We start from the raw sequence: 16,553 nt of genomic DNA, 5'->3' as shown, positions 1-16,553 counted from the left end.
AAGACTCTCACCTCTTTAAGGTTGCTTATAAACTTACGTGTTAATGTCCTTTCTCTACACTCCTCACCTTTCCTAGTCCCATTCCTGCGTTCGGACAATACTTATACTAGTGTGGCTGCTCCGTCCCTAAGAACGGCACTTTGACATCTTGTGTAATACACCCCAACTCCCTCTAGATTGTAAACTCATTTTGAGCAGGGCCCTCCTCACCTGTTGTCTCTATAAGTCAAATATTATGTTGTACAATACTTGTTATATCTTGTTTACCCACTGTACAGCGATGCAGAATATGATGGCGCTATAAAAACAATAAATAAATAGAAATTAATCTACTGCATTTGCTGGAATAGAAGACTAGCTTTTGCAGGTAAGTCCCCGATGAATTGTCTGCCAGATACAAGTAAACAGCTGGTAAGTTATCTCCCCAAAATTGTTTAAATATAAAACTTTGTTGCATCCTTTAATGATTTGTATTTTATAGTGTAAAAATATGGTAGTTCTGTGACTTCCTACTGAATCGGTCTCAGTCATCCAAACACAGTAACATATTTTGTAGTAAATGACTCTGTTTTTTTAAAAAAAATCAGCTTCTAAATTCTAGAACCTTGGCTTCCAATGAAACATTTAGTTGGGAGTGTTATATTACGGCGATTGGTCTTTTTATAACTCCGTATACAAAAAGCTCACATAAGCTGGGGATTCGGTGAACTCAAGTGATGAAAGAGTAAAAACTCCTTAAAGGTGTTGCGCAATCTTCAACCACTAGTGGGCAGCAGCCACAACCCAATGTCCAGCTAAATGCAGCCGTATTGTTCCAAAAAATTCAAGGATGAGTTTATTGGAATAGATTTTTGTACATTATGGTTTAGCGATTGCCAAGAATTATAAAAATCCATAAAGCAACACAGGCGCACTAGAAATTCTTATTTTTATTACAATTTTATTTCTTCCACTTTCCTTTTTAAAGACGTACTGAAATAAAATGACTAAAACGCTTTTTGTTAACCCATTATAACGCACGCAGATCATTCATATCTCCTATCTTCTGCATAGTTTGGACTCTAGTTTGGACACTAACCCTCCTATTTGGTGTTTCATATTTATTTGCTAAGCACTCTTGGAAATAAAAAAAAAATAGATATTATTTAGATGAAATAGATATTATTTAGATAAGATATAAATTATTTAGATATAAATATATTTATTGAAGGCAGTATTATAATCTTATTTTGACTTCAAACCTGAAAAAATATCCTGAATATATGTAACAGCACGGAGCAGATAATTGTTATTACTAAAAAAAAGACAAAAAAGCTGGGTTTTCCAAAAAAAATATGTGCCTTATAATCTATTTTCCAATAGTCCGCTATATTCAATAAGCATTGCATTTATCTCTTTCAAGTTCAAGCGCAGTAAGTAGCTGTACAATCTATACAGGACCAAAATTTGATGTGGACATGTAATGAATTGCCCACTCCACATAATAAAAACTACCAGCTTGTTGCAATATTTCTAAAATAAATCAATTATAGCATATTTTTTGTATTTTCTGAATATATATATATATATACTTTAAATGCTAGGCATATAAAAATACTATTTCAACTTTGACCTGTTTTTAAATCATTTGCACATTAACAAAAGCAGTGCGTTGTTTTTTTTTTCCAATGGTCCTTTGCTTTTGGTTCATAATCCCCAGTTCATTACATCACTCTTTCCATAAAAAACAACAAAAAAAAATCCATGATTAATATGTGGCTGGGTTATGACCTCGGTTGTAGTTGAGCTGTTTAAATTGATAAAAGCTGTTGAGGTGATACTATAATCGCTCACATCTTTAGTGCCTCGGAAATGGCCTCGGAGGGAATAGAACTAATTACTACACATCTGTATTTATTTGATCCACGCAGAATTATCCTTCTGTCACTCGGAGAGGAGGCTGCCAACCTTTTGTATAAAGCTAACTCATCCCGTGGCTCCCTCCTAGCTCAGCCTCCAATGGTTAAAACACAAGAAATGTAAATGGTGATATAAAAAGACCGAGAAGGACGTCAAAGAGAGGAATATTCAACCTCTTAGCAGACTGAGGTCAGAAGAGCGGGGTCTTTTTCCCGGTCTGTATTTGTCAATTTAAATATTATTCTTCACTTTCACTCTTCCCTATTGCTATAGAATCTGCTGGTACTCTATAAATACAATGTAATAAAATGTAATATACACTGGTGATTCTCAAAACTATCTTTTTTTACTACAATATCTGTGAAGCTGTAAAGTATAGCGTATCGTGCTACATAGAGGCAAACCAGTAAACACAATCTAATAAACACATTTTTACTTCGAGCGGTAATATGTATTATGTTCTGTTCCATGTTAGTGGACTTACAGGAAAGCTGCCAATAGCTTCGGGGATGAGAATGGTAAATCGGTCACGTATCTCGCATGCATCCTGGGGGCTTCCAGATAACACTGCTGCCCGCAGACCCAGGACTTTGCGGTAATACTGCCGTGTCTCTTCATCCAGGTCCACGGGGGAGACATAGATGACGTCTACATTGGGGTCTAAGGAAAAAAATAAATTCCAAAACACAATAGAGAATGTGTTACCTGAAGAAATGACCAAATGGAGAATATATTATATATTATTAAAAATATTTTTGGCTTACAATGTTTGATTCAAGTTTTGGGCACTTGACCGCCTCTTCCTGATTTGTTGTTCATATTCATTTTGGGACAATTACCATGGAAGCCAACGGGATGTTAATGCTGGTTAATGTATATTTGGCGCTTTGCACCAGAATTACTCTTTATAAATATATCTTTTTTTAATTGTTTTTAAAAAGTGTAGCTATCAGAAGAAATGAGCAGGGGTTAAAAAAAAGTGCCCAGAGATCTCAAAGAATAATCAGTTCAATGGAAAGCAGACTCAAATCCATGATTAAAAATACATGAAAAATCTAACATCATCTAAATAACATCAATATATTGTATGTTATATTGATTAATGATTTCAAAAGCCTCAATCTTTGTAAATTTCTATCAATGTTTAGATGTATTACGCTAGTTTTTCTGCTAAACCGGACGAGGCAGCTACGTTAGAAAAACCACATCATGTCTTTCACCGTTTCTGCGTCCATCTCCCATTATTATCCAGCATGTGCCGATGATTTTTCTGTAATAACCCTCTGTATAATTACCCGTACTTAATTGCCTTAAACCATTTTAACATACATTGTATTCTTTTGCATTTTTATATGGTAAGGAATCGTTTGGACAGATTTTAACCTGCAATGTCACACAGGCGTCCTATCTGCAGGTTCTGTTCGATGTGCAGGTCTGGAGTTTGGGATCTCTGTTTTTCTGTGTATCCTACAAGAGACAAGCGCGTGTTATTTTCACCGGATCCAAAACCCACTTCACTCATGGTTTCCGGCATCCACAGGGAACTGAAGCCACAAAGGTATCTGAAGTAAAGCCGTCACAGTGATCTTAAATTCAAATCAGATTCTATCATTCAAAGACGCCACAGTCCCATCAGTCTTAACTCCAAAATAGATTTTTACATTGTGATGTTCAAAGAGCAAACATATATATATATATATATATATACCTTCATCTATATAAAAGCATAGAATTTAACGGCAGGCTATAACCATCTGCCCATCAAGTCTGCCTGTCTCCATATTTTTAAATATATAATATACATAGATATTCACTTTTCTTTTTTTGTAATTTATACCATTTTTTTAATACATAATATTACTTATACCCTGGGAGGACCTCGGTGCACCTATGGACAGTCTCCTGGTATTGTGCTCACTGGAAAGGCAATGAAATAGAGCCAGGTACTATGCATTTGCAATGGTTTAGGTTTAAGAACTTAACACATAGGTAATAAGAGGCATGTTAGAAGTAATAACAACAGAAACATGTTAGAAGAAAGTCATCGTTATAACAGATTGGGCCATTGTGTAGTCAGAGGTAGAGAAGTCACTAAACCCGGCACCAACAATGCTACAGCATATGACTTTACACATATATATATATATATATATCAAGGATACTATATTCACTTATATACAGAGTATATGTGAAACAACCAAGAACCACATCCAAGGGCTCAGACAGCAGTCTGGGTGCAGCAGTGGATGGCAGCCCAAATCATTATTTTAAGTCGTTGGTAAGATAACGTACACTATTCCATTTTAATTTAATGTATATAAGCACATAACCAAAGTAGTTTTGCTGCTAAGAGTACATAATAAGGGTATTCCCGTTTACTGCGTTGTATTGTGATCATGTACCCGAGGGGGACAGCCGGCTAGCCGTACATTAGTAATGTAGCAAAAGAACCGAGCTCTGGATTCAGAATGGTTTTAGGGAATAATATTCTGTCCTGTCAATCATGAATTTTATTCACGCTGCATAAAAACAGAGTCAAAGATCTGGATACATATGCTATAAATCCAGCCCCGGTTACCGGAATCCATACTGTCTGATTTCAGGATCAGGAAGCAGACAACTCATTTACCCTCCAAACACACAGACACACACGTGTCTACACAATCTCTTATTCCACGAGAAGCGAGGAACGATGCCTCCTGAGACCTTGCACACCTATTTGCTTGCGGTTTGTGAAGAAACCTCTTTTTAAGTCCCCCTAATTCATAAATGTAATTAAATAATTACATTAGTGCTAATTAACATGAAACGGCAGATTATTTAAGCGCAAAAAACACTATTCAACTTCTTAATTATTCTTGTTCACACAGCATTTCCTTTTGCTCGCGCGCCCTAGGTGCAGATAAAGCAGCCCATCTGCTGGTAATTAGAACTAAATAATTTCCGACAATGTAGCTTATCATTTTGACTGCACATTTGATTAAAAACAGTGTACGAGAAATATCCCAGAGCGGCAACATGCGTGTGTGGATGGGATGATGATAGGCATGACCCGCGGGCCACAACAGGTGAACGTTGCAGAAACAGAAGTGAGCACACACACATACTCGCGTGTATACACATACTAACACAATCATGAAACATCCCTACGTGCATTGTAGCAATATATTCAGTATATATAAAATGTATCAAAATGTAAATGTACCCAGTGGTAACTGCATACAGACACACGCACAATGTTATACATGATATCTGATTATATTACACAGACCTACAAACACACAATGACATTGCACACGTATAGCTACACAGCTACATTCAGCTACACGCAGAAGTTTCTTAACTCATTTCACACAGATGAAAAGCGAATTAGAGGAAATGGCCCCTCGGCTGCTCATCTCCCTCCTTATCCCCACATCCCATAATGAGTTTATTTGTTTAACTCCCCGAATTAAACGCCGCTTTCAGCGCGGGCCTTGTAATATCACTCTCATCATGTCGAGAACATTTTCCTGCAGAGACCCATCTGAATAAGAGAAGGTCCCCGCGCTGAACTCAATCAGAGAAGCGTAATGTGCTGGGTAATAGAGGTGGCTGATAGATCTGGAGGCTAAGAGCTCTTTACCTAATGATGGGATATGGATAATGCTCCTCCTGCACGTCCTGATGTGATTCCAGTTGGATGCCAGATGCTAAAAAATCAAGAGAAAGAGCAATGAGTGAGAGAGACAGTCTGGAACACACTTATCCGAGAGGGTGCGGGGAGTCCTAAGCTTTCTTTCTTCATCCTGCCGTACGGTTAATCCAAGCTTAAATTATATTAATTGATTTAATTATATGCTTTAAAAACATCTCCGCCACCCCCCCCACCCCAAATTAATTTAATTAGGAGGCTGCATGATGCGGCTGGTGAGGGGAGATTAAGGCCCTACTCGCTTTAATTAAAAGAATATGAATTAACACAGAAAGTGTGTGGTGGGGGTGGGTTGGGAGGTAATGCAAATATAAATGAAATGGTGCGCACTAATTAAAAGGCCGTGTTAAATACTTCCTGACGGAGCAATGACAGGAGAGAGGTGTTTAATCCCACTGTAGCAGAGGAGATGTGAGATTCGGGAAAGACACAAACAGGCCCTCCTCTGGGGACAAATATCAACATCACACGAAAGGGTGGCATGGTGACCCTCGGGAGGTAATGAACCTAAGCACATCACTGTACCTTTACTGTGTTTTCCAGCCAGAATAATACTAATCCGACGGGCCGGGTGACACACCACTCACTGCCGGGTGACAGACTGAATGGCAGGCTACACCACTCACTGCCGGGTGACAGACTGAACGGCAGGCTACACCACTCGCTGCCGGGTGACAGACTGAACGGCAGGCTACACCACTCACTGCCGGGTGACAGACTGAAAGGCAGGCTACACCACTCACTGCCGGGTGACTGACTGAACGGTAGGCTACACCCCTCACTGCCGGGTGACAGACTGAACGGCAGGCTACACCACTCACTGCCGGGTGACTGACTGAACGGTAGGCTACACCACTCACTGCCGGGTGACAGACTGAACGGCAGGCTACACCACTCACTGCCGGGTGACAGACTGAACAGCAGGCTACACCACTCACTGCCGGGTGACAGACTGAAAGGCAGGCTACACCACTCACTGCCGGGTGACTGACTGAACGGCAGGCTACACCACTCACTGCCGGGTGACAGACTGAACGGCAGGCTACACCACTCACTGTCGGGTGACAGACTGAACGGCAGGCTACACCCCTCACTGCCGGGTGACAGACTGAACGGCAGGCTACACCACTCACTGCCGGGTGACAGACTGAAAGGCAGGCTACACCACTCACTGCCGGGTGACAGACTGAATGGCAGGCTACACCACTCACTGCCGGGTGACAGACTGAACGGCAGGCTACACCACTCACTGCAGAGTGACATACTGAATAGCAGTCTATACCACTCACTCTTTAAGGACTGCCCAGAAATAAAGTAAGTGACCTTGTAACTGTGAACACATCTAAAGCAGGGAGGCAGGGTGGTACCACCAACCACCAGTTAACCAACCAATTGGATTCAGCCACATGACTGCCTCTCACCTCAACGAGGCAGTGATATTAAAAGCATGTAATGCTCATACATCCCTCCTAAAGCTGAACATCTCAAAAGAATTCTTAGAAGGTTGCACTAGAACATGCTAACACAGAGACAAGAGCAGCCAACAACCCTCACTGCACACCGTGAACTGTGACTAGTTTGTACTCTCCACATATACAGTCTAACGCAATCATGGTGGGACAACTAGAACCAACGTAGCTGTGTTCAGAGGCTGTTTGGATGTGCTACCTGCTATCTGGTTGAGATTCATGTATGTTCCTTGGCTGCCATTCTGGAACTAGAAGCTGGCCAGTGGTACATATAAAATGTGGTGACTCAACTCCAGTTAAATCAAACAGCTATATTTTTATTTGGAAAGGATAGTTAAAATAAATGCCTATTATTAAGACATAATTACAAATAGAAGAAAAACACTTCCCACCTTGGCTCTAGTTCTGAAGTTCTGTAACTGTTGTTCTCTGGATTCCTTTAGCATTTTTCGTACACGAGATCTCTGCACAAACAGGAGCCAGGCAATTGAAATGACCCCTGCTGCCCATCTCTCCCGACGATAAATGAGGTACGCCTTGTGGTCTCGGTATCCTCTCCACGCTGCCTGGATAGTCACAGCAGCTGCCCTCCTGCCCTCCTTCCCTTTATAACGCTGCCCAGGTACGCTCAGTATCTCCCTCACTGAGGACTTGTTTTCCAGCACAGACAGTAGCTGGCAAACCGATAAGTTCCTGCCCAATTCTTGTTCCAGAGCAATGGCCTTCAGCCGATCCCCATTTACTACAGCAACAGGAACAGCATAATCCTGTAAAAGCTTTTGTAGTCTTTGAAGGACAATCAAGAAGCTGCCACCAACAAGACAGTGATGTTGTGCAAAGGTCACAAACTCTGTAGATGTAGTGTCTACCGAGCCATTGTGGATTGTCAAGAATTTACCAGGTGGAGCAGTGACCAGCGTCGATGCCCAAGACTTCTGCTGAGATAGAGAGGAATCACAACTTGCAAAAATCAAGCTAAATACAAACAGTCAACTTCATATTTCTTATATCATTTCCAAAATGGTAGAAGTAACTTGTTGTATAATAAACTGCCGAACCTGTGATCTATTGTTACATTATGTTACTGTATATTATGTTCCTGTTCTTAAGACTTAGTTCTTGGTCTCCTCTTAGATTCAGGATAGCTGTATGCCTACACCATGTATGGTTCAATTCCCTCATGTATTACATATTGAGTACACCTAAGGAAATCAAAATCATCGAGCAATATAACAAAAATATTAACCAAAGTATACAATATGTGTTAATTAACATCAAGCAATAATGCAAACATATTAACTAAACAATAAAATGTATGTTTAATAGCAGCAAGACTAAACAATACAATATATGTTTATTAGCCTCAAGTAATACAATAAACACACTAATTAAACAATACAATAAATACAATATAATTTAATTACTAAATAATCCAATATACATTTATTAGCACTGCCTTGAGGCAATACAATATTTTGTGAGGACATAAATAGTAAAAGATACTTTTTCTTGTGCCAATGTGTACCTGTGACGATGGAGATGTGCTTCTCTGCTGGTCTTTTCCAGCAGCACTAGCCGAGTTCCATTTTCTCCTGGTTGCCCCCGAGTACCGGGTGGAGGGGAAAGGGGTATCAAGGCCATCTTCTTGGAGTTGTGCTTCACACAGCTGGGTGTCACTTGTGGTGGAGTCCCACTCATTGTCTTTTGGGGATATATCTGCTGTCCGGGAAGGTTCTCTGTCTGCATCAACAGAGCGTTATACACTTATTATTCTGCTTTCCCATTGTATCATATGTTGCCTTATTGTTACTATTATTATTATTAATAATAATAGAATTCAACCCCAAGCCCAAAGGCAGCTGTTTTGATTTGAAGAAACTGGGTCACTTCTTTCGAATCTTATTTTGTTTTTCTTGCATATATAGAACATGAATGTCTAGAATAATAAGGGTTTTAGGACTGTATCCATTATTCTAATTTTATGGAACTTCTATGTTTTTTTGGCATATAAAGCATAGTGTCCATAGGACATCTTGTTAGCCAAATCTCTTGGTACACTGTATTACTGGGCCACCTGCTTGACCGGTGGAGTCGGCCTCCACTGACTAATGTATTTCAACTTTAATTCATGGACATTGAATTCGGGATATTTGCTCCTGTTGGGTCAAGAAGAGGAGGCAGTTCCTGCAATGGATGGATGGATAGATAACTGTACCCTTTGCATTAACCTATACATGCCTATAACTATTATATTGGTGATGCTATAGCTATACACAGACAACCAGATTCACCTAGCGGTTTAGTAGACATTATTTATTTTCTGCCCCCTTACCTGAGTCTTGTTTAGGGATAGTTGCCCTCTGCGTCCGCACATTCCCAAGGGCCAGGGCACGGGGCACAATGGGCGGAGGAACCAGCGTAAGATGGGCAGCCGGAGGAATGAGACCTCTCTGCTGCAGGCTCAGAATACCTGTGGAACGACCACTGTTACCACACTGCACTTGTGACAGCTCAATGGCATTGACACAGTCTGCCACCAGATTTACTGGTGAACAAGTAGTTTAAACTGACATTTGTACCACGACTGGGTCCTTTCTGTGCTCATTTAGTAGGATTTCCATGCAGTGCTTTCTGCTGAACATGTATGTGCACAGCGAGTATGTAATCTGATTTTCACCTAATACTGTACCTCAGTTTTAGGCCATTCACTTTATGGAAGTGTTTTCAGTCCTGGAACCAGTGCTGTGCAATTCCACGACGCAAAATCCACAAATGGTGGCCTGTTTGCGATCTCCAAGGACTGGAGGCATGAAGCCCAGGTTTAGGCCGTTAAAGGAGGCTTCCAGCCCACCAGCATTAATACACAGCGAATGTAATTCAGTGTTGTCAAAATGGAGGTCAGCTGTTCAAATGTGGACCTCAATGGACATGGTATGGCCCCCAGTCTATCCTACTTACTATGAATTCTGTTGTATTACATGTAATTGATGCCATAGTATTTTGTCTACCCACGCTATACTCCCCAATGATATATGGGCTTTCATAACATAACACTGGAAATGCTGCTATTCTATATTGCTTTTCAACACATTAACTTGATAACTGCACTGAACGTGAATAACGAACACATGCAGTCACATAGATCCGTGCGCCGGCCATCACCTTTCTGCATGTCCTTTTCTGGGACGGGAGGTGGCGGCAGAGAGGCGTCCATCCGGTGCGAGGCTGGTAACACCAAAAGATTGCTGATGGTCCTACCTCGAGCTATCCTGTCAAGGGGCACCTAAGGGGCAACAAAGGTGGAAGAACCAGCGTAGCTTGGGTTAATAGTGCTTAAACACAGGGGTAAGCGTGAAGAATCACTCCAAAGTAAACCTTTTAAAGCATCTGATAACTATGGGTTATATTACATATATATATATCATCACTATGCGCTAAATACCTGGAAGAACTTTTATGGGAACATTAACGGATGTCACTGTCACACCTTCAGAAGTAGCTCACAGAAAATGAGTACCCTGGTCCCTGGACCTTAGCAGAGATGGAGGCGGCAGGTGTGGGAGCCAACGCATGCAGAACTTTTGCAAACACTACATCTGTTTCCCAAAGTGGGCGACAGCAGCAGTGCAGAAACGGGGGAGAGGAGGACGGTGGAACAGAGCAGGGAGGAGGGAGATGGAGATACGAGCTGGCTCAATACGACTAACGCTTTTCGCGTGGGCAGAGGGCCAGGCGGAGAAGCGCAAGCCCATCTTATTGGAATTCAGAGGTGGCCCTCGCTTCCTGTCCAGAGACAGATGTAACGCAGCCGTCCATGGCATTGCAAGCAGGCATCGAGCTGTTTCCAGGGATTTCTGAGCGTTGGAGAAGCAGTGTTGGAGGCTTGACGTGCAACCCTGCATAGCAAGATGACAGCCAATCCCCCATTCCACATGACAAGCACTGGATAAAAACTTACAACAAATGGTGACCTTTGCAAAGATTAATTTGTTTACCAGCAGAATCCTCCTCTCCTTGTCATCCCAGATGGAGCATATCAGAATGTCCCCGGATTCTAGGTGGAAGGAACGCTGACTCCAATCAGCTACAACTTAACATTTCCCCAGCAATTAGTTCTGCATTTTTTCTTGTATCGTACACCCCTCCCCACCTCATCATATATATGGAGGTTGTCACACATCCCATTACCGATTTAGTAAATACATTCACATGATTCTAATGAATCGTGATCACCTTGACAATCAAAAACAAGAAAATTGAGTTTCTACTACTATTCTCTGGTTCTTAACACAGCCTCCGGTTCTGTACAGTACCAAAGCAGAAGGATACGGAACACTATGTAATACAAGCACCATGTATAAGATACCCTAAACGTAAGCCGGTTTATGTATAGGTAGCATAGACCTATATACTGTCCAGAAATTTATTTGGAGAGGATCTCGGGTTAGTTGTGACCCAATTTAAATTTAAACTAGGATTACAAACCACAACCATAAACAATTGTATGTTCCCCTCCCAAGACAGTCTATGTCTTTTTGTTGGCGTGTGACTATTTGGCCCTTAGTGGCATCACATGTCCAGCAACAGACTGGCGGTCTACTGAGCGTCTGCATTTTGTGCCCTAATATCACTTACACTTTGGTAAAATTCAACTAAAAGACTCTTTTGGGGGAAAAAATAATAATTTAAATACAGTCCTGATTCATACCATGCTTAAGGGATCTGTACTCCTATTTTACTCTTTGGAAACAGCCTTCCCGCAGATGTGATGTACATAGTGATGCTGTATAGTACTGATAATTAAAGTCCACATAGGATAGGCCATTGTACAGGGCTGCAGAATACGATGGCACTATATAAATTAATAAATAATAATAATAACAATATAATAAGGCTATCCTGGATATAATATTAGGTCAAGGACCAAGTGAGGTTTGAGATCTAAAAGAGGGTAGATTGGCCACTCAGTATCTTCGAATGATTTGCTTCTCTAATGTGACCTGGAAGTATATCCCAATAATGTATATGCCAGTATACCATAAATAGTTAGGGTCGCCATATCGGTCTTATTTTCCAAGATAAACATGCATGTCACGCAAAGTTCTGCCCTGCTGTATGTGGGATGTACAAATGAGTGTTTATGCCTTCCTCATACTGCAGGGTGCAGCGCTTTACATGCGCTGGTCATCATATGTGAAATTTGGGGAGAAAACAATATCATCCTATATACTTTAACATAGAAATAAGGTAAACGGGAGATACACACCCACCGGTAGCGAGTACACTTACACAGCTTTTCTGCTTGAGGTTGATCAGAGGCAAAGTAATCCCGTGGCTTTGGCTGAGCACGTCACGGTTTATGGCATTCTCGGGATTGCACATGATGCGAGTGTTCAAGGACAATTTATGCTGCAATAAAAACAAATCCCATGACTCCAACAGTCCCCCCCCCTAGAAACCCAAATGGAACACATGCACCGGAGAACCCCCACATTCAGGGCATACAAACAGAAGGGCTCAGACGCACACGGATCACAGCATGCACTCCACACAGCCACATGTCACCTCTTCATACAATGACAGAGCCTCAAGCAAGACGTACGCGTGTGCCAGACACACACGCTCAATCTGACACGCTTACAAGCAAATCAGAACCCTAAAACAACCAGGTTCCGGGTAACGGCCGATCGGACCCGGGGATTAAACCGCGATAGTCCTGATTTTTATTAGATAAAAAATAATCACACTGTTAACTGCTTTTTGTCCTTTAAAGCCATATGGATGCCATCCTTAATAGCTTAATGCAAACAAAACAAGAATTATAGATTTAATTTCGATTAAAACTAGATTGTAAAAATGGAAATAGAGCATCCTTTACCATATGTATTGTATGCGGAATTATACATAATTACTTGGCTATCATTAAGTAGGCGCAGCTTTAATTCTCACTGCTGAAACGTGAAAGTCGCTCTTATGGTTTATAAACCTTCATTTTGTATTTAAGCTAATGAGAATCTACAGTAATAAGAGTTATATATATTATATATATATATATATATATATACACACACACACACACACACACACACACACACACACAGATGCACACAGACCATTCAAACGTTTGGGGTCAAATTTCCTTGATTTTGTCTGTTTTGTCCATTAAAATAACATGAAATGGATCAGAAATCCAGCGCAGACGCTGAGAATGTTATAAATTACTATTGTTGCTGATTTTTAATGGAATATCTTCATAGGCGTACAGAGGCCCTTTATCACTCCCATCACTCCTGTGTTCCAATGGCACGTTGTATTCCTTAATCCAAGTTTAACCTTAAAAGGCTAATTGATCGTTAGAAAAGCCTTTTGGAATTATGTTACAACTAGAAATGTCCCTTGTTTTCCATGAAAAAGAATGGGCAGACTAAGATGGCCCGAATGGTTCTTCCCTGCCATCGAATTCAATGTTTCTATGAAAAATTCCCAGCATAGCGCGAAGCCTTTGCAATGTGTCCAGTATGACTGAGCGACAAACCGAGCATCACGCAATAAACACACATGCAACGTTTACACAACAGCTGTACTACCTGGCTTAGTCTGAGGCAATCGCGCCATCCCACCGCCAGGCCCGGGTTTTTATTGTGCCGACTGAGGTTCACCTTGTTTGCAGGGTGGAAGGTGGCAAATTATAGGTGGCAATTTCCCAGCTGGAAGCCGCAGCCAGTTAATAAAAGCACCGCGTGCCACGCGGACTCGACAGCTGGCAAAGCAGCACTTACTCTCACATAAGAAAAGCGGTGCGGGAGCTCTGTCACAGTATATGGATTTTTAAGCAGGTGTCAGAGGTTTTTATTTGGAAGGCTGAAGTGAGCAATGATATGCCCGAGGTAGATTGGAGAGATGGAGGCAGGTCTACTAAGTGGTGCGCGTGCAGGTCACAATATAGTGACGATATAGTGGATAAGGCTTGATGTGCAATAATGGCAACATGGAGATGTAATAGTGGTGAACGCCAAAGTGTTTAACAAACAGAGCGACTCGTAAAGCAGTCAGAACAAGGAAGCTTGGATTACTTAGAAGATGGACAGTCTGCCACATCTTGCTATCCTTAGACCAAGGACCAAATGAGGTCTTACACCATGTACAAAAAAATGGTAAATTCGATCAAATGGTTCTTATCTTCAAAGTTGTGCTTAAAGAGACTTTTTTTTTTTGCGCGAGATTCCGTGCTCGTCTGTCGGCTGTGAAAAAGTGACAGGTAGCCGGTGGGTTTAAGGACACATATGTAGCCCATTCCTTCTCTTCCACAACGAAGGCAAAGAAGGGCAGGATCTTTTAGGGTCTAAGCCGAAGAGGAGACCCACTGGGGTCTTTAAGCCAAAAGGCTTAACCATCCCTCATCACCACCACCAAAATGCCAAGTCTCCAGGAACCCGGCCCACTGTGCCATTTTCAACGCGAACAAATCCAATAAATCAGTGTCCAGAAATCCAAAACCAGAGCACACGTATCCCAAACCTGAAGTGGTTTTGTGCTATTTCAGGCCCCAGCCTATGGGTGGTGTTATAAACATGTAGATCTCCCCCACCACCAGTCATAGGCCAGGGCATATTCAAGTGAGAAGAAAAAACATCCAAGAAGTCCAAGAAAAAAAGACCAGGTAATTCTTGTGCTCCTATTGGCTCCCATGTAAGTAATTGTGCCCCCTAAACCTTCATGTGGAGCCTACCTGGCTACCCCGATACCAGGGGCCCAAAATCCACATCCCGGGCTTCATGAGCTTTCATCTTTTAACTGTCGGCCTGTATAAATAAGATGCAAGATGCCCCGGTACATCCCTCCAGCTAATGTTTTACCTCCAAGGGGTGGCTGGGCTAATGGTAGTTGTAGCTCAGCCACAGCTTGGAGGGCCCAATAACCTGACCATTGGCCCCTATACCCATCCTTGCTTTGATCCTTCCGTACAAGCCTCTGTATTTTCTCCCCATTACCCAGCGTGCCGTGTGGTAATAGTAACGTGAAAGAACTCAACATTTCAACACCAGCTGTGATCTAATAGACTTGGTTTCACTTGATTATTTGGATGAACAAGCAATGTGAATAATTCTATTATAAACATACATTGAGTTGTCTTGTATAATATTAAATATATTGGTTAGGCTTACAGAAGTAATTACATTTACATGGTGTCTATTATCCGCATTAATCATCGATACATTAGCTTTCTTTAAATGTTATCATATACTGAGTTTCATCCATTCCGGATGGCCATGTGATGGAACGGGTTCACATATCATATACCACGTAAAGCCTCGGTATGAGGAGGTGCTATATCAGTGAGAGGGAGGTAGATAGTATAAGATATAAGATATTCTTAAAGGACACTTTTCTGCTGTCCCCCAATGCACACAAGCCATGTGGTGGAGGCCACTCTAGAAAATGACAATGTGAGGGATAAAAGCAGAATACACATATATGTAATGACACATACATCATACTGCAATTCAAACTATCTTGATTGAGAGTCTTTAATTGAAGTGGATAACTTTTACCGGGCCAACACAAAAAAATGATCCGAAGTCAGATAAGCTTTCCGGACCTCAAGGGTCTCTTCTTCATTTGTGACTCCATTTTTCTTTACAGCTATATCCATTTTGCTTATCAAAAACATTATGCAACACACACATGGACCCACACACTCACATATTCTCTTGCACCGCAATGCACTGTAATGACAAATACACACAGCCGCCATAATGTGAGTGATTTTTATTGTGGCCTCGGTGCTCTATATGAGAAACACTGCTCTACATGAGGATGCTCTGCGGAGTTATGCTCATCACATAAGCTATGATTAAGATAGAGTCTGACCTGCTGTCCAGGTGAGAGGTGACAGGATGATCCGGGGGCAAGAGGCCTGGCTTCTGGATAACCAGAAGAATGTGGCTTCTCTGTCCTCTTGGTGGCACCTGCTTGATGTCTCCTACAACATAGAATAATAGCATTTGGAGCTGCAGAGTAGGGGGGCCAGGAAAGGACAAGAATAAGGGCCCTTACCATCTTCAGTACTACCTGAGAACTAACTACCTGAGTTTCCCTAAACAGAAATACATGAAACACGTGGGGAGACAGGTACACCTCAAGTGCATTGGGTTCCTACGTTGGTGAAAGTTCTTGACAAATTAACTTAACCTCTTTGACTTCTCTGAGCTCAGGTCCAAGCCTGACCCAAAGGACTCTAGCTGGACCAAAGCTGTTGGTAAATTCACAATGTCTTATGGAGGTCCAACCCCGGTGAGCTTCTGCTGCAAGAAGAGCTTGGTTGGCCCAAATAATGAATAGTTAAATAAGCAAGATTTCTTCAATCTCCTCACCTATTGAATTATGCATTATACAGGGTCAGCTCACCCCTTCTTGTTGGAGAAACTTGACAATGTTGGCCCTTTTGAACAGCAAAATGACCTAGAACATAGATGCTGGTCCAGAATGTT

At 41.6% G+C, this 16,553-nt stretch overlaps 1 protein-coding gene across 1 annotated transcript in view; it reads right to left on the bottom strand.

Moving 5' to 3' along the window:
* Positions 1 to 12,444, bottom strand: part of LOC149300092 (IQ domain-containing protein H-like) — a 32,464-nt gene extending 20,020 nt beyond the window's left edge. The window contains exons 1-8 of the mRNA XM_089485544.1: positions 12,352 to 12,444; positions 10,225 to 10,345; positions 9,395 to 9,592; positions 8,588 to 8,802; positions 7,455 to 8,000; positions 5,525 to 5,591; positions 3,283 to 3,366; positions 2,384 to 2,559 (exon numbers count right to left, since the gene is read on the bottom strand). Of these exons, the coding sequence (XP_089341670.1) occupies positions 2,384 to 2,559; positions 3,283 to 3,366; positions 5,525 to 5,591; positions 7,455 to 8,000; positions 8,588 to 8,802; positions 9,395 to 9,592; positions 10,225 to 10,345; positions 12,352 to 12,444 (1,500 nt within the window). The remainder of the gene's footprint in view (positions 1 to 2,383; positions 2,560 to 3,282; positions 3,367 to 5,524; positions 5,592 to 7,454; positions 8,001 to 8,587; positions 8,803 to 9,394; positions 9,593 to 10,224; positions 10,346 to 12,351) is intronic.
* Positions 12,445 to 16,553: the final 4,109 nt, after the last annotated feature.

The sequence above is a fragment of the Sceloporus occidentalis genome, unplaced genomic scaffold (assembly GCF_023333645.1).
Source record: "Sceloporus occidentalis isolate IW3139 unplaced genomic scaffold, rSceOcc1.0.p SCAF_26, whole genome shotgun sequence".
In the NCBI taxonomy this organism is placed as follows: domain Eukaryota; kingdom Metazoa; phylum Chordata; class Lepidosauria; order Squamata; family Phrynosomatidae; genus Sceloporus; species Sceloporus occidentalis.
This window is presented reverse-complemented; position numbering and strand designations above follow the sequence as displayed.